The following is a 17,611-nucleotide window of genomic DNA, read 5'->3' on the forward strand; positions in this document are numbered from 1 at the left end:
ATGTTTCTAAACAAGCTGACTACATTATGACAGGGGAACATTATGCAAATGAGATAGAAACAGGCTTACAGGCCCTCTGGAGGAGCCTGGTGGACAATGTGACAGAAGGGTGCAGTCTGGTGCCAGCAGGGGGCTACAGGAGAGCTATGAGAGCTCAGGCACCCGGGGACAACCAGTTTGATCTGTTTAGGGACACCTGGAGCCTTTCAGCTTCTGCTACTCAGAGGACAGTACGTGCTACACGGTGTTTGTTTCTGCCAAGCCTCACAGGGCTGCATGCTCTCCCACCAGCGTGACACGGGCAGCAGATGTGAGCATGCTTCCACATGAGGCTGTGTGATTACTCCCACCTCTCCGGGGCTAACAATTACCAGCAGAAAGCCCTGGGGAAGGAGACAAATGACTGCCTTTGACAAGGGCACTGGCCACTTAGCACACAGGAGCAGCTGCCGCATCCAGGGCCTGCCTGTCGCTTCTCTCTCAGTCCCTCTCTACCAAGTGGGGAAAAAGCACCGGGGTGAGGGAAACATCAAGGAAGAGACAGTGTCCTACGAAAATACCAAGCCTTTATTTTCTCTTATAAAGCCAGCCCTGTCTGTTGAGGGAATGGAAAGGAGTCCGTAGTTTCCAGAGTAAACATGATTTACCTGCTGCCAGCTTCACACCATAATTCGAAGAGTGACATCAAGGCGGAAAGGTGTGAATGCTTCTATCTCCACAGACATAAAATGCTAAGTAAACAAAATATAATGGATTTAATGCTAGGTGTTCCCACAGGGAAAAGCGAGACGACACGAAAACTGATCATCTGGGTAAGAGGAAAACAGAGTCCCACCAGGCTGCACCCCATCCTCTGTCTCAGGCTCTGTGGCAGGGGAGGCACACCAGTCTGGAACACCGACGGCAGCTCGGAGCTTTTGCTTTATTGCCCACTGTGCGAAGCAGGGGCAAAGTCCTGGACAGCACGATTGTAATAAGGTGACTAGGTGCAGCAGTGTCGCATGTGGAAGTTGACAACATACTCTGCGTTAGTCCTCTGCACAGAAATGGCAAATGGCTCAAAGGGGTGAAAGGTGAAGGCCACGAGGCGTCGCACTGTGTGGTTGATGGGGCGGCCCAGCAAGCCCGCCTGGATCTCAAACTTCAGCAAGCCAGAGTCCCGGGCATAGAACCTAAACAGAAAAGGGACACGATGTTGCTATCACTGCCACCTTGAAATCTAGCCAGCAGGGGATGCAGACAGAGAGTTCATCGGATAAATGAGACTGCCTCTTGCAGCAAGCCCAGCTCAGCAGACCCTCAAGCCACTCATCTCATCAGTGACTGTAAAGTCAACTCCTGACCTTAGTCACCGCTCAGTTCTCACAGTGGCCCTGAATCAGACTCCAAATTATAACCTCCCACTTGCAGAAGCTCCAGCCTAAAGATGTCTAAGCTGGCATTAGAAATGAAATACTAACAGCATACATAACTTCCTGTGTGCCTTTAAATCTCCGAAGAGCCACATTGTAAAAAGAAGCAAAACAAAAAAGTAGAATTTATCTTGTAATATATTTAATTTAATTTAATATATCTGAAATAACCAGCTACTGTACACCTACACATGTCTCAGCTTGGCCTCATCTCACAGTAAGTACCCAACAGCCAGCAGTGGCTAGCAGAGACTACATAATAGTGCCATTTTGGGCTAATCTTGAAGATTCTCAGTTTTAAGGACAAATTCTCACACCAGGTATAGTGCACATGCCTGTAATCCTAGCACAATGGAGGCAGAGGCAGGAAGGTCAAGAGCTCAAGGCCAACCTTGGCTACACAGCAAGTTTGAGGCTTGCCTAGGCTCCATGAGTACATCTCAATACATAAAACACTAAAAAATGAAATGCATTCTCTCTGAAGGTTGTCGCTTTTCACATATAGCAATCACATGGCATGCTAGGAGGCAGCGCAGCAGCAGGGCACTCAGGAATAGAGAATGGTGAGTGGGTGAGCTTGGGAGTCTCCGTGTGATACAATGAAGCAAAAGATGTTTCTGAATGACTTGTGGTTTGGGAAACTAGAGATGGTGAACAGGCTCGAAGATAATAACTACAAAGCTCTGATTACCCTTTCTGGAAAGCAGAGAAACAAATATAAAGATACTTACACTTTTTATTACTATTACTATTTTGCAGAGCTGAGGCTCAAACCCAGGGCCTTGCACATACCAGGGAAATGTGCCACCCCTGAGCTCAGTGGTGTTCATACTTTTTGATAAAATAACCCAATCCCTAAGAATTCATACCCTCAGAACTTAATTTAAATGATTGACACTATCAAAACTGCTGTAATATAAAAATGCATAAAAAGAGATGGGCAGGAGGCTGGGTAAATGGGGTGCATCCACTCAATGGCCCAGTGTCAGTATGGAGACTGGGTAGTCCAGTGGAAGACACCCCTGCAGTTAAAGCACTCAGCAAACTGTGGTGCCTCCTGTGACTGATGCTACAGATGAAAATGTGCACAAACACACTTGTTGGCAAAACCACAGTGACATAGACAGTGACCGTGCCTGGCAACACCACCTCCTCAGATGTCTTCAATGTCCTTCCAGGTCTCATTTTAAGTAAATTACAAGAGAAGCCTCTTCTGTCATAGCTATGACAACAGGCCTGTTACTGGGGCTCATCTTTTCAAACTAGAAAAGCAGGAAGTTTTGTCAGCAAGGACCAAAATGAATCTGTTTGGCTGTATCAAATGAGGCCCATTATGTGTTTTTATGCACAAAAAGCACATTAACCTACCCACATAGTTCCCAACACACATGGATTTATAATTTAAAGTGAGTTGTCTGTGCCTCTAAATCTAACTACCAATTTATAGGAAAGCAGGAGGATTGAGGAACACCATAAATACAACTCCCAGCATGCAATGGACAGAGCCCAGGTGTGAGAAAGACTACAGGATGAATGTGTTGGTGATGAGCAATGATTTCATTGCAAGAAAAATAAAGAGGAAAGCAAACCTAAGGTTTAAGGCTAGCAGCCACATGTATATGAGCCTTGTTTAGCACACGAGGCAAAGGAACTGTGCAAATAATATTCTCAAGCAACACAGGGAATACTAATTAGATGGTTGGTGACATTATCAAATGTGTGTTTGTTCTGAGGTAGGGTCTCACATCCCAGGCTGGCCTCGAACCTGCCTTAAAAATCCAGCAGTAGGAGTGAAAAGACAGATGGCTCAGTAATTAAGGGTACTTGTTGCCCTAACAGAGAGCCTGGGTTCAATTCCCAGCGTCCACATGGTAGCACACAACCACCTGTAACTCCCAGTACAGTGGCTCACGACCAACCAGAACTCCAAGTCAGGGTATCTGGCTCACTCTTCTGACCTCTGTGGGCACCGGGCACACACAGAGTGTGCATACACACAGCAAGCAAAACATTCATACTCATCAGACAATCTTAAAAGAAAAATGCTGGAGAGATGGCTCAGTGGTTAAGAACACTGACTGCTCTTCCAGAGGTCCTGAGTTCAATTCCCAGCAACCACATGGTGGCTCACAACCATCAGTAATGGAATCTGATGCCCTTTTCTGGTGGATCTGAAGACAGCTACAGTGTACTCAAATCATAAAGTAAATAAATAAATAAATAATATTTTTAAAACGCAAAAAAAAAAGATTCCAGCAGTAAAAAATTATCTCTGCTTTTTCTACTAAGTAAAATTGGATAAAATAACTTGAGTAAGATATACTAGATACAAAAATCTGTGATAGAATGTCATTAGGATATTAAAAATGAAAATTACAGCTCCTTTTCTTGGATGCTTTTGCTTTTTTGTTTGTTGTTTTCAATACAGGGTCTCTTGGTATGGCCCTGGCTGTCCTGAACTCACTCTGTAGGCTAGATTCAAACTCAAAAGACAGACAGAGATCCACCGGTCTCTACCTCCCAAGTGCTGAGGTTAAAGGTGTGTACCACCATGCCAGGCTTCCTTGAACACTTTTAAAAGCAGACAGCATTTATCTGAATAAAAGTTTTATTCATGGGGCTAGAATAATACCTAAGTGATCCAAACTCTCACCACACAACACAGACAGCCTGCTCTTTCCATCCATCAGAAGCACAGGAGAGAGAGTCAGTCATGACCCATGCTATAGAAGAGAGAGAAGCCTCAGTCACTGACCTATGCTATAGAAGAGAGAGAGGAAGCCTCAGTCACTGAACCATGCTATAGAAGAGAGAGGGGAAGAGTCACTGACCTATGCTATAGAAGAGGAGAGCGGGGAGCATGGGGCCTCTCACTTCAAGCAGTTTGTAGCTGTGGTAGTGATAAAGTACCTGATTGGGTGATCTCCACAAGTCTTGGGTCGCTCCATGACTGACACCCACTTGTCATCGTAGCTGAAGAGAGACAAATCCAGGTATGGGCTCCCACTGTAAGACTGGGCACTGATGGGGAGCTGGCCTAGCAGTCGGCGTACAGCCTCCGTGTGCCCTCCATACTTGGCATTTATAATCGTGTCTTTGAACCTAAAACAAAGCACCAGTAAGGAAGGCTTTCTCAGCAGCTGCCGCAGTTTAAAACTCACATCACGCCTCAAATCCAAAGAGCTCCCCAGGTGAAAGTGCTTGCCACACAAGCCCAAAAACCTGGCCTAAGTTCAGCCACCAGGTCCCACAGTGGAAGGAGATACCCAACTCCCAAAAGTGGTTTTCTGACATCCTACATGTGCCAGGGCACATGCATGCACACTCACATACACACTCTACACACACAGTGATTTTATTTTACAAACAATTAAAATCCTAACTTCCCCACTGCTCTTGTCAACGAGTTTTCTCAGTTATACTCCTGTTCAGTGCTCTCTGGAACCACCCTAAACCTCACTCACCAGAACAGAAAGGTTCCTTAGCAACACGTCCCCCAAACCAGCTTCTATAGCTATTTAGACATTTAACCGCAACTATCATCTGAGAGCCCAGGTCCCCGTGGGCATAGCTCACCTTTCCCCGAGTGCCTCTCTGCTAACCCTTGTTCCTAAATCTGTCCGAAATGTTTTTTAAATAACTTCCCTTTTTTTAAGATTTATTTATTATATGTAAGTACACTGTAGCTTAGCTGTCTTCAGATACCAGAAGAGGAAATCAGGTCTTGTTCCAGATGGTTGTGAGCCACCATATGGTGGCTGGGAATTGAACTCAGGACCTCTGGAAGAGCAGTCAGTGCTCTTAACCACTGAGCCATCTCTCCAGCCCTTTAATAACTTTTGATTCTGCCACATCCTGAGACTCTTTTCTGTAGCCATGCCATGGATCTGCAGTAAAGGTCCCCACAGGATAAGGGAACTCCTCAGGCTACTTACAGGTGACACCATGGAGCTGTTTCTCTGTCCCTGCTACCAGTGATGGGCACACGCTAGGCGCTGGCTCGCGGCTGTGTGCTGACCACAGAGCCTCTAGGACAGCCTGCAGGCTCTGTACATTGAAGCAGCCCCTATTCCTCAGCAGCACCCACCTGATCTCCATTCTCCCAGCCCACACTGCCGGAAATATAAAGAAGCCATCTCTGGACTCTGCAGTTCTTAGCTCTTTCTTAGCTGTGTCATTCTGTCCAACTAACATCTCTTAACTCTGGATGACTCCAAAATTCTTGGTGAAGATGCTTCTAACAGCATAGCCTAGCCTGGCTTTCCCCTCAGTCTCTGCCCTGCATTTCAATGACCTCGCCTCACCCTGCAAGCACTGCACTCCAGGTGACCATCCCATGTTCCAGCCATCCTCTCCTAGCTCCCCAACATTTTCTTCCATCTCACACACCCATTAAGTCCGCTTTCTTCTTTAGGCATCTTAGAAGTCATAGTCAATTGTGAAACAGCTCCATCACCTGCATGCTCAACAACCTTGAATTCTGCTTTCCAGAAGAACGCCAGTGAAGTTCAGCTCTCTCTCCTGATTCTATGCCTGTGGCTGGAGAAAACTGAAAGTAATGCTCACTCCAACCTTTGGCCACAAAGCCACACAGGCTCTCAATGTGGGAGGGTACTCATCTGAACTTCCACAGTCCAGCCTGCCTCCCACTCTCTTCCATGGTAACCTCATCTCCCCCTAGTTTGTCACTGACAAACACAGAGCATCTGTCCCTGCACAGCACTCCAATCTCTCTATTTGGGTGGCAGATCTCATGCCCTCTAGACAGGATACTCTCCCGGATCAGCCCCATCAACACACAAACATGCCATTATTACTTCAGGTTTAAATTAAGGAAAACCATCTGGTTTAGTGACATGGGTCTGTAATTCCAACTATTTGGGACACAGATTTTTCAGGACTGAAAATTCAAGAACAAGATCAGACTAGCCTGGGCAACTTGGTAAGACCTCCTTAAAATAAAAGTGTAAAAACCTGGCTGGGGATAGAGCTCAGCAACACAGCACTTGCCAAACATACAAGAGGCCTCCAGGGTCAGTCCTTAGTGGACAGAGGCAGGGAGGGAGAGAGAGCGAGAGATAAAACCAGTATCATCTGCCACTACTCTGGACCACCTGAAGTTGTAGAACAGCCAATCGTTTGTGTCTCTGGCCCTATGTCCAACTACTGCTCCTTTCTCTCTCAAATCCAGCCACCTAACCTCATTAGTGTCCTTCAAAGGCCTCAACGGCTTTTAGGCTTGCTCTTGTTTCTTCTGATATCATCCATCATCCTGATTAGCCCTGGGTAGTTCCTGGTCTCCTTCAATAACTCCACTTCCATACCATTGACACCTCTACCAGAACAGCAGTGATGATACACTCAGACCCACCAGATACCGCTCCAGCTCCGCCTTTTCCAGTAACACTTCCTTCCTGGATCCTTCACTTCACCACATCCTTCAAGGCTGACCTGTGACCTGTGACCTGTGACCCTGGAGCTTCCTATTCAGCCCCTTCAGAACTCTGACTCGCCCTGGTGCCCAAAACCCATTCCTTTGCAGTTTATTGGTGACATGTATTTTCCAAAGGCTTCCTCAAAAAGATACATAGAAGGTGATTTTATTGTTTAGTCTCACAGACATGAAAATATCTTTGTTCTATTCTATTTGAATACAGGATTCTACATGAGAAATCATCCTTTTCACCAGGAACAGGAATTTGTAATTATAGCATTCCGGAAGCCAAGGCAGAAGAACTGTAAGTTCAAGGGCAGCCTGGTCAGCTCTTCTCATGAAAGAGAGAGAGACAGAGAGAGAGACAGAGACAGACAGAGAGAGTTACTTTTGGATAGCTCTACAGGTAGAGAAAGGATTGAATCCAGAGCCCACTGAATGTACTAAACACATTCCCAAGGCCTTGAAATAATCCTTTTCACAAAATTTTGAAGGCAAGATCTTAACATCGAAGCATTTAGCATTGTCACTGACCAATCTGACAGCATTCTAATAACATTTTTGCATGTGAAATGTAAGTTTACTCCAAGTTTTTATAATTTACCCTTATCTCCAATGTTTCAAAATTGTACGGCATGTGGGCCTTCTCTCACTGACTATGCTAAGTACCAGAATGCTGGGAAAGTGGGTGGTTTTTCTTGGCAGGGGGAGGGGCATAATTTGTAGCATTTGCCAGTTTCTGTGGTATCAAGCTTCCTGCTGAGGCCAATTTCATGGCACCGGCGTTAACATCATCAAACACAGCTGGAGACGAGCCATAGCATTGTACTATGCAGCATCTAGCATCCAGATAACAGAACCTCAAAAACATGGATAATTGTAAACAAAGAAAATATCTAGTAAAAAAAAAATTAAAACAAAAAACCATGGATAATGTCAAAAGGAGTAATTACAGCTTAGTAATGGCTATGTTTAATAATCAGCTTTCAAAATTTCCTCAAAGTTTAACAGTTGGTTCCAATAGTCATGGATGATCCTGCTAATCTAGAAAGTTCTATCCATCCAGGTTAGGAAGTACTCACATTGTTTCTACCTCTTTGGCCCTCAATCTCTCTCTCTCAGGAACAGCAGATACAGAACTCTAGGGCAAATGCTCCCAATTTTTCTTTAACTCTTTTCTTTTCCATTTTGCTATGCCCTCACTCCCTCTTTCCCCTTGGAGAGTTCTTCAGCTAAATCTAAGACTTTTCAGGTCTCCTAGAGCCTTTGCAGTCTAGGCCCACCCTTGCTTACATCTCCACTTGTCTCAGTGACAACAATTCTGCCCTCTTCCTTTCCTAATCCTTTTTTTTGGGGGGGAGGGGGAAGGGGGATAGAGGGAGGTCTCTTTTAGGATAAAGGTACTTCTTTTTGTTTTGTTTTACTTTTTTTTGCCTTTTTTTAAAATTTAATTTTATTTGTAATTCATTTTTTATACTCCATATTCCATTCCCCGTCCCTCCCCATCTACTCTCCATTTTTTTGGTTGTGTTTGTTTTTGTTTTTTTTTTGGTTTGATTTGTTGTTTTGGTAAAGGCACTTCTTAAATGATTCCAGTCTTAAGCGTCCATTTTGTTTGCTTGCACGCTTTATGCTAAAAAGTGTTTTTACATGAAGATTACTAGAGAACACTTACCACACAATTTTGCATTAAGAGCCGTGTATTCACAAGAAACAGAAAATCATTTCAATTTCCATGTACATTATAGTTTTAATAAAGTAAACTATGACTGTGTAGCTTAGAAAATCTACTCAAGATAGTGCACATTTATAACTTTTCAGTCTTAAGTGGCAGGAAAAAACTTTTCAGCTCATGAAATGAGCTTGCAGCTCCTCTCAGCTGATAACACACTAGCCTTGGTGTGGACCCAACAGTGAACAGAAATCAAAATTCCTGACCACATGGAGCCGGCCTCTTTAGTGCCTTCACTGAGGGTACCCACTGTACTAGCTAGTTTGAAAGAGGGACCCACAACTGAAGCATTGCCTGTGGCCGTGTCTGTGGAGAACTGTTTTAATAGATGACAGATGAAGGCGTGCCCAGCCCACTGTGGGCATATGATCCTGGACTGTATCAAAAAGCTAGCTAGGAATGAGCCAAGAACAAAACCTGTCAGTGAGCAGTATTCCTGTCAGGTTTCTGTCAGTGCCTGCCTCTAGGCTCCTGCCTGGACTTTCTGCTGACTTCCCTCGATGGAGGACTGTGACGTGGAAGTAGAAGCTGGAATAAATCCGTTCCTCCCAGGCTGCTGTTGGCCATGGTGTTTATCAAAACAACAGAAAGCAAACCAGGACGCCTACCTTCTGCAACTCGCTGAGGAAATGGCTAACTTAAAAGTTAATGGTGAAAGAAGACACTCAGGTTCAAGACCCAGCACCGCCACCAAAAAGGGAGGGAAGTGGTCCACACCTGTGCACTAGGAAGACTAGGAAGGTGAAGCACCACGGGTATAAGACCAGCCTGGGCTATACAGGGAGACCCTGCTTTCAAACTGAAAAGAAGAGAATGAAGCTACTACGGCAGAAGACAGATGTGTCGGAGAGAAGGCAGAGGTAAATGAGGGTCAGGATCTGTCTAACCACAACTGTCCCTGCGCCCAAGCATGGAGCCACTGCAGGACATTTACGTTTGCTCATCTTTCCCACAAGTAAGAAGGCATGCTTGCCCCGATTCATCCGCTCAGTGTGGTCTGGCCTATTTGGGGACCAAAACCAGATATTTTCCTTACCTCCTTAAGGCTAGAGCAATTGAGGTATGAAAGCTGAGGAGGCCCAGAGGCTTTAGCCCAAGGGAACTACTCCTATCATGCTAATATACTAAGAAGGTTCTTAGACGCCACGCGTGGGCTTTCTACTTCCAAACCCGTATCTATAGTTCTGGCTTGTCTTCTCCTCTGCTCTTAAGGGCCACCCCTCTATTCCTTTATTTCCAATGGAGCAGAGATAGGTGGATGTGTTCAACATGCCATATTAACCAGAAGTTCTAACGTGATCTCCATCACTCCTTCCTCAAATATTTAAGGACTTGACAGTGCACCACTGAGAATATAGCATTAAACAGACTTTCTGTCTTTCTGCAGCTTACGTGTGGTCTAACGACCCAGAAGATACACCAACTATTGCACAGGTTGTAATAGAGCTGGAAAAACGTCAGGATGACAGTGCAACAGGCAGACCTACCAAGGCCAGGTGGGCACACAGAATACAAAGTGTCCTGAAGCAAATGGCTACCAGCCTAACACCAACCACTTTCAAGTTAAGCCTGCGAGGCCTGGCGGGACAGCTTACCGGCGCTGGATCTGCCTTGCAAAGTTGTTGCTAGAAGCTGAGCAAGGGAACTGGACTTCACTGTGCAGGGTGGCGTTGCGGAAGAGGTCACAGAAGTTCTCGAAGAGTTCCAGAAGCTCATCGGACGTGTTCTCAAACACGGCAATCACCTCTGTTGTCACCATGTTGTATACCACAAAGAAGGAGGCCTGCAGAAAGAGGCAGCCAATGGGGTGGCCATGCCTAGGTAACTTTCCACTTCACCTGAAATGCACTCCACCCAACCACACACTCAGGGACCTCCGCCTTGGCACTAGCTAGGGAGCAGGGCTCCACAAGGTCTGGGAACAGAGGAGGCAGCATTGGCTGCATCGTTGAGAACCTTGATGCCACCAGGTTTCCCGTGCCGCTGTGCTGCTGGGATTACCGAGCTGGCCAGCATGTATACATAAAAAGGCTTTCAATCTTCCATTTCAAACTGTGCAAATTCAATATTTTTCCTTCCAAGTGTTTATTCGCTACTTGTCCCCCAATCTGCCCTAAGTTTTTTTTTTTTTTTTAAGTTTTAAAAATGCCAGATTTAATTTTCTTTCCTGCTGGGAAAGTGATTTGCAGCCCAGGGCTGCCTGTTGGAAAATGATTTTCTCTTCTATGTGTACAGTTGAAAGTTCAATTTCGGGGCATTTATTTTTCCCTCTTAATATTTCTAGCATGCAGAGAGACGCCTTAAGTACAATGTGTGCTAAAACTGCCCGGGCAAGTTGTATCCACGCAGGATACTAAAGATGAACAAATGAAAAATCAGACAGGCATTTTCCATCTCTTTCTCCACAAATGTTCTTTCAGTCAAGAGCTTTTGTAAGAAACATCTGAGATTTCTGCCAATTAGGATGAGGGTGGGGGTGGGGGACCTGAAAAGCATTCAAATGCCATAGGTGGCAGCCACCACTTTTCCTGAATGGAACCCTGGGTGACTGGGCCTTTTCCTTGACATCTTGAGTGCTCTGCCTTGCCTAACAGGAAGCTCCGGGTACCTCGAGTTTTTTGTCACAGTGAACGCTACACTGTGAACTACATCTGCAAGCTTGCAGCAGGAGTCTAAGATGTCCAGGACACACGGATTCACATTTCCCCTTCCTCTGATTAAGTTCTAATCTCTGTTACCCATCTCTGCAGCCATGTGGCCCACCTGTCTCATAGTAATTAGTCCTTCCCAGAGCTCCTCTTACATGACTTTGCAGTCACCTGGAAATTAAATTTGGCTGCAAATTAAAGAGGCTGGAGACAACCTGAGAATAATACCCATAATATTACCAAGGCTTTGTCTATGGATGCAGTTTTTACTCATTAACCTTATTGGAACTTATCAAATTAAACTGGAAGGGGAGAAAAGAGGGCAACTGGGGCACAGAGACTAGGTTTCGAGTTTCAAACTCCGAGCAGAGGGCACAGCCCCGGCAGCATGTCTCGCTATAACTGACTCTAACTACCAGGAAAAAAAAAATAGGTCACCTGTTAGCATAAGAAGAAGGATAATCTTAGTGCAGTGATAACAGACAACTTAGTCCTTCCAAAATAGAAAGGTAATTATAGCAGAAACCTAAATAAAAGAGTGACTCATGGCCCATCTATAGACCAGGACACCACTTTGATCATATCAGGGTTTTAACAGGATCTTTCATAATTATGTGAATGTAAGATTACACAAACGTTTACCAGATTTCCCTCTACAGCAGCAGACTGGGAAATTAAGGACAGGAGGGGAAGAAGTTAAGGGCTCTCCCACCTGTCTTCCATGATGCAGAAGGTGAACTGGATGTTCACCCGTGCTGGCTCAGTGACCACCCATCATTAACAGGGGAGACAGCGGAGTCTAAAAATAGACTCGGATCTGACCACTTCCCCCTTTTAGAATATACAAGTGCTGATGTTTTTGTTTGTTTGTCTTGGAGGGGGTCACTGTTGGAAGATATTTTACCACAAGTTAGGTGAGGGCTTAGAAATGATGTCCTGTATACCAGCTCTTATTCATTCATTCATTCATTCATTTATTTATTATTTATGTTCCTCATGCATATGTGGTGCGTGCGCGTGTGTGTGTGTATTTTATGTGCCAAACCTGAGCACATAAAGGCCCAAGGTTGACTGATGTTACTAGTCTTCTTCAACCACTGTCTGTCTTAGTCATTAAGGCATTAAAGTAAGCCTTTCACCTGAACTCAAGAGCTTGCAGATGAGCCAGGTTGCTCTTGGAATTGTCTCTACTTTCTGAACTCTGGAATTACAAGCAGGCTGCCACACTCATCTGGCATTTACAATGAATGGTTCTGCTTTAACCACTGAGTCAACCCCCAACAACGTATAGTATCCGTTGAAGGGGGAATCGACTGACTTCCTAGTTTACTATCTACCTCACTGCTCTGTTTCCAAAACAGGAGGATTGGCTTGAGGCAAGGGAGCCAAAGATACAGAGAGGTAGGCCTCTTACTCAGACCACACTGAAGTGGAGAGCTTTCTAGGGCTCCCTGGATTTCCAGAAGGAATCTGAACTCAGCTCCTTATCTTTTTGTTTGTTTGTTCGTTTTGTTTTGTTTTGTTTTTCGAGACAGGGTTTCTCTGTGTAGCCCTGACTATCCTGGCCTCGAACTCAGAAATCCGCCTGCCTCTGCCTCCCAAGTACTGGGATTAAAGACATGTGCCAACACGCCTGGCTTTTGCTCCTTATCGTTTTAAGTCAAGGTCTGGTAACAAAGACAGGTCTGGAGCTCATTGCCCTGGATCCCAAGCTCTGTAGTCCCACTGCTGGGATTGTGGGCATTATAGAAGTACGCCCACCGTCATACCTGGCTGCAGTGGCAGATTTGTAGGTTTTTGTTTTCAGTGCTGAATAAGCTTTCCACCACTGAGCCCTACGAACTTCCAGATTTGCATGGAGTGCTCATTCCTCCTGCCAGAACCTGTGCGGTTCAATAATCAGTCTTATCAAGTTTAGGTGAGATTACATCTGTGTGGTCTAAACCCTGACCCTACAGCATCTGAGCTCCTACGGGACAGGGACTGAGAATGTCCTGAGGAGTAATCTGGCAGACTTGGCTGTCCACGTGGCAGTGGCTTGTCATTGACCCTCCGTTTGCCAATTTCAATAGGTGATGCCAGACAAAATGGAATCGACTTTAAATGTGAGCCCAAGCTTAGCGAGACTTGGCGGCACTGCGCCCAGGCGGGAGCGCTTCCCGTACCTGAGACGGGTCTGTGACCCGCAGCGTCACTACGTCCTCACTGGTGTACTTGATGAACAGATGGTTCTCGTCCAGTAGCTGCATCTTCCACATGCGCAGCTGGCGCAGCTGGTCAAAGTACTGGAAGAACCGCCTCTTCGCCATGGCACTGCCATCCTGCTCTGCCCGGCGCCAGAGGTAAACCAGCAAGCGGTGCTTCAGGGAGTTGATGAAAGGGTCCCTGAAAGGGTTGGCCATGCCTGTCTGGCTGTCCCGCTGCACCTCAGGGAAAACGGCTGACACAGTGAGCAGGTCATCCTCGTAGCAGAAGCGGCCGATGGTCCGAACGTCGATAAAGGTGCCTTCGGGGGTTACCTGGAAGACATGAATAGTCTGCTGCTGCACAGACAATATGGCCAGGATGTTTTTATACAAGTAGAGCCCTTGATTGTGCGACAAGACCACTTTGTCACACTTGAATGTGCGTGTGTCACACAAACGGCCAGTGTGAAGGTCAATGATGTGGAGGGAATAGTCCTCAAGGGGGGACCGTGGATTGGGGGTCACTGACTCACTGCTCCGATACACCTCATAGAAAGGAGGGTGAGGCTCGTCTGGGAGGTAGGCAGCAGAGCCCACAATGACACAGCGGCAGTCATCTGTGAAGAGGCTACACTCCCGGTTCAAGTGCTCGCCATTGGCCGCGACGTTGGTAATGTGCAGCAGAACAAAAAAACGCTCAAAGAGCCGGCCTCGGATGCTGACCGACCTCTGGTCATTGCCATTGGACAAGATCTCCCCTTCGTATCCCTGCAAGAGGTCCTCTGCTGCCTGACAGCCCTGGTACTCATAGATTTCAAGAGATGTCTGGTCAGATGAAAAAGCAATAAAGTAGCGTCCGTCAGGCGAGAATTTCCGCAAGAAACAAGGAGGCTTCTCGACGTTGACAACCGTGAAGTTGGGGAAGACATTTTGGTGGAACACTCGGACCTGATGCCAGTGGGTCCCTGCCTTGCCTGAACTGATGCGCCGGCGTTCTAGGCGGTGAATGACATTTTGATTTTGGATTCTTCGAGGTTTAATTGTGGAAACATGATGATCCATTATAACATCTCTGCATGAAAAAGAAAAAAAAGCAGAACTCAAGAAAACGGAACAAAACATACTAATACCTCTATATGAACCTGAGAGCTTCCAGGACAACAGTGACCTGGATTCCTCTGAGATTACAGTTGCACAGTGACCCTGACATTTTGAATTTTAAGATCTGAAAGGAAGGATACAAGACACAAAGAATACCTTCCAAGTATAAACTAACAGGAATTTTCGAAGAATAAGCCAACAAGTACATCAAACGTGAAAAGCACAAAAATCTCCTCAGGGTCTAAGGGCACACAGTAAAAAAACCCCACCACCTCCACTCAGGAGGCCAAGGAGGGAATATCACTTTGAGTTCAAGGTCAGGCTAATGCAGGTTGAAACCTTGTCTTTATTTCTGAGACAGGAGCTCAAGCAGGCTTTGATCTTGCTAGGCAGCCATGGACAGCCTTCAACTGTGATCCTCCTGCCCCAGCTCTCCAATGTAGGGTTAAAGAGTTACGTACCCACACTTGACTTGTAGGGTGCTGAAAATTGAAGCTGGGGCTTTGCACAGGTGAGGCAAAGGGTCAACTTTGCTACTTTCCCCTTTTTTTTGTTGTTTGTTTTTGCTTTTTAAAAAAGTTAACATTGGATGTGCACATATCCATTTGCTGGGCTGTTATATTAAAGCAATCTGTAAATTTAAGCAATCTCTATCGAAATCCTAGTGGCATTTTTTTTGAAAACATAAAATTTCACGCTAAAAGCAGCATGAAATCTCAAAGAGCAAAAAGCAGCTAAGATGATATGGACAGTAACACAGGTAGAGCTCATACTTCCTGCTTTCAGAACCTATTACACCACAATCAATCAATCAATCAATCAATCAAATGATAAAAAAAAAACCCAAGTTCTAACACTTGCATAGACAGGCCAATGGAGAATAGAGTTCCAAAATAAGCCTTCACTTGCCACAATTAATCTTGTCAACATGCCTGGCTTCGAAAACTCTAGGAGATCCGTGAAGCATACTTCTGGGTGTCTATAAATCAGTGCCAGAGACAGGAAGACTATGAGGGCTTTCCTCAGGTATCTAGCCAAAGGGTCCCCTACATGGACAAACACCACTTGGTATTTAATAAGGCCAGGACCAACAGCAGGCAGGTGGATCTCTGTGAGTTCGAGGCCAGCCTACTCTACATAGTGAGTTCCTGGACAGTCAGAGCTACATACACAGTTAGGCCATGTCTCAAAACCCCTACCCACCTCCTACCCTGCTACCCCAGGGAAAGGGGAAAGGGCAACCTACAGGGTGAACAGAAGTATTTGCTGGCCAAATATCTGGTAAGGGGTTAATACTTAACATATTTAATGAACTCTTAGAACTCAACAAATAGCCACAAACCCAGATTCAAGTACAAATGGCCAACAAAGAAGGTTTGCACATCAATAATCATCCAGAGACAGAGAGAGAGATTGAGAGAGAGAAATCAAAAGCTTGGAGGTAGGGGAGGGAGAGGGTAGTAGTGTCTGACTTTCATAAAGAGCAGCATAACAGATTCCCCAGGACCACAAAACAAACAAAACCCATACAACATATAGTCAGGGTATTGTTTTGCAATCCTTTTGTTTCCAGCTTATCCTCATACAAGCTACATCCAATGGATAAAGATCTTTGCAGAGCCTCCAGACCTGAGGGAGTCAGGGCTCTAAACTACCACCTCTGGTTGGTTTTTTTTTTTTTTTGGAAGGAACCCTTCCCTGAAAGCCACTCGCTCATTTGCATATTCCCTAGAGCCACTTTAGCCCTAGGAAAAGAGCAGAGTGACTGTGACAGATCACACACTGAACTCTACTATCTGGCTTTTTGTAGAAACTAAATTCTTCACCTTTGAGAACTATCTCCAGTATCAGCCTCATCATCCTGTCTTTGAAGGCCTTCCTTCACTTAGTGAGACATAGATCCCAACACACTAGCCACTCAATTGCAACTCTGTATTTTACTAATGTGTATATTTATGGTGATCTCTCTGGGTCAAGTATACGCTTAACTTCTGTATGCCCACCACAGTGCTTAACACGTAGCAAGCTTCCTTCATAAACGGTGGGCATACCTCAAGCCATCTTCTTGGCTAACGTGGGTAACCACAGGGGAACTTTCATTTTCCGTAAGACATTCTCTCCGATCCACGCCATAACTTCTCTCGTTGCAACTTTAGTAGTGTCAAGTTTGGGGGAAGTCTTTCTGACCACCCCACCTAAAGGACTCATCTTTTTCTTGTTTCTTTCGCTAGTCATCTGTCACATTTTTTAAAATTTACACGGTCGCTTGCATGGTTGTGTTTAATGGTTGAGTCTCCTCGTTGAACTGTACCCTCTCTAATGGAAGTAACCAGATCTACTTCGGTCGCCGCGGTATACTCTTCCAGCCCTGGGGCTGGCACATGGTAGACGCTTTGGTGCGGTGCGGTCTGAAACGAAAGCCTGGCTAAAGCGGGTCACTAATTGTGTGAACGCAAGGTTTATTCCTCGTTGGAGCAAGTGCACATGTCCCCTCACTCTTGGCGACTGCTTCCAAAACAAGAAAAGAATGCCAAGAGGCAGACACACATGCCCATGATCGCCCCCGGAAAGAAAAGCCCAGGGCGGGGCCTCCCCGGGCAAAGCCGGGGGCCGGAGCTCCTGAGACCCGGCGAGCATGCGGGGAGGAGCCCGCCGCGGAGCTCTCGCGGGCCGCAAAGGGCAAGTCCTCACCTGTCGAGTCCTGGCTCATGGGGCCAGGGCAAGGGTCGCCCTAGCCTGCTCCGCGCACACCTCCCCCGGCCCCGCCCCCACCATGCCTCGGGACCCGGGCGTCGGCAGCCACCAGCCCGGGCTTCCGCCCGCTACCGGAAGCGCTGCGCAGTGAGAAGGGAAGTTCGGAAGAGCAAGACTCCATGCAGCTAAGGAGCAGCGCAGCGCACCCTGGCGTCGGGAGGAGAGATCGAGGCTATAGGGGCTGCATAAGCCCAGGACCAAGTGATCCAAGGCACTTTCATAACTACTATGAGTAGAAGTTAAGTTTTCACCTGCTTCTTGCATACTGGTGGAAGATGGATTATACATGCACCATGTCACTGCGTTTTCCATGCTCGTGATTGCACATGGGGATACAATAAAAG

The 17,611-nt window shown here is 46.1% G+C and overlaps 1 protein-coding gene across 1 annotated transcript; it reads right to left on the minus strand.

Annotated features, from left to right (window-relative positions):
* Positions 1 to 549: 549 nt before the first annotated feature.
* On the minus strand, positions 550 to 17,328 carry Det1 (DET1 partner of COP1 E3 ubiquitin ligase). The gene is made up of 5 exons (XM_021167544.1): positions 17,205 to 17,328; positions 13,392 to 14,484; positions 10,174 to 10,361; positions 4,323 to 4,514; positions 550 to 1,172 (listed from the first exon to the last, which is right to left on the minus strand). The coding sequence occupies exons 2-5, from the start codon at positions 14,472 to 14,474 to the stop codon at positions 983 to 985; spliced, it is 1,653 nt and encodes a 550-aa protein (XP_021023203.1). The 5' UTR covers positions 14,475 to 14,484; positions 17,205 to 17,328; the 3' UTR covers positions 550 to 982.
* Between the last annotated feature and the right edge of the window lie 283 nt (positions 17,329 to 17,611).

Source organism: Mus caroli, chromosome 7, assembly GCF_900094665.2.
Source record: "Mus caroli chromosome 7, CAROLI_EIJ_v1.1, whole genome shotgun sequence".
NCBI classification, from domain to species: Eukaryota; Metazoa; Chordata; class Mammalia; order Rodentia; family Muridae; genus Mus; species Mus caroli.

What these genes read in the sequence shown, in the direction of transcription:
- Det1 (XM_021167544.1), bottom strand. Translation starts at nt 14,474, where the DNA reads ATGGATCATCATGTTTCCACAATTAAACCTCGAAGAATCCAAAATCAA. An exon ending in GGGTCACAGACCCGTCTCAG is followed by an intron (nt 10,362 to 13,391) that starts GTACGGGAAGCG and finishes CTCTTTCTGCAG; the next exon opens with GCCTCCTTCTTTGTGGTATA. An exon ending in GCAAGGCAGATCCAGCGCCG is followed by an intron (nt 4,515 to 10,173) that starts GTAAGCTGTCCC and finishes GCTTTGTTTTAG; the next exon opens with GTTCAAAGACACGATTATAA.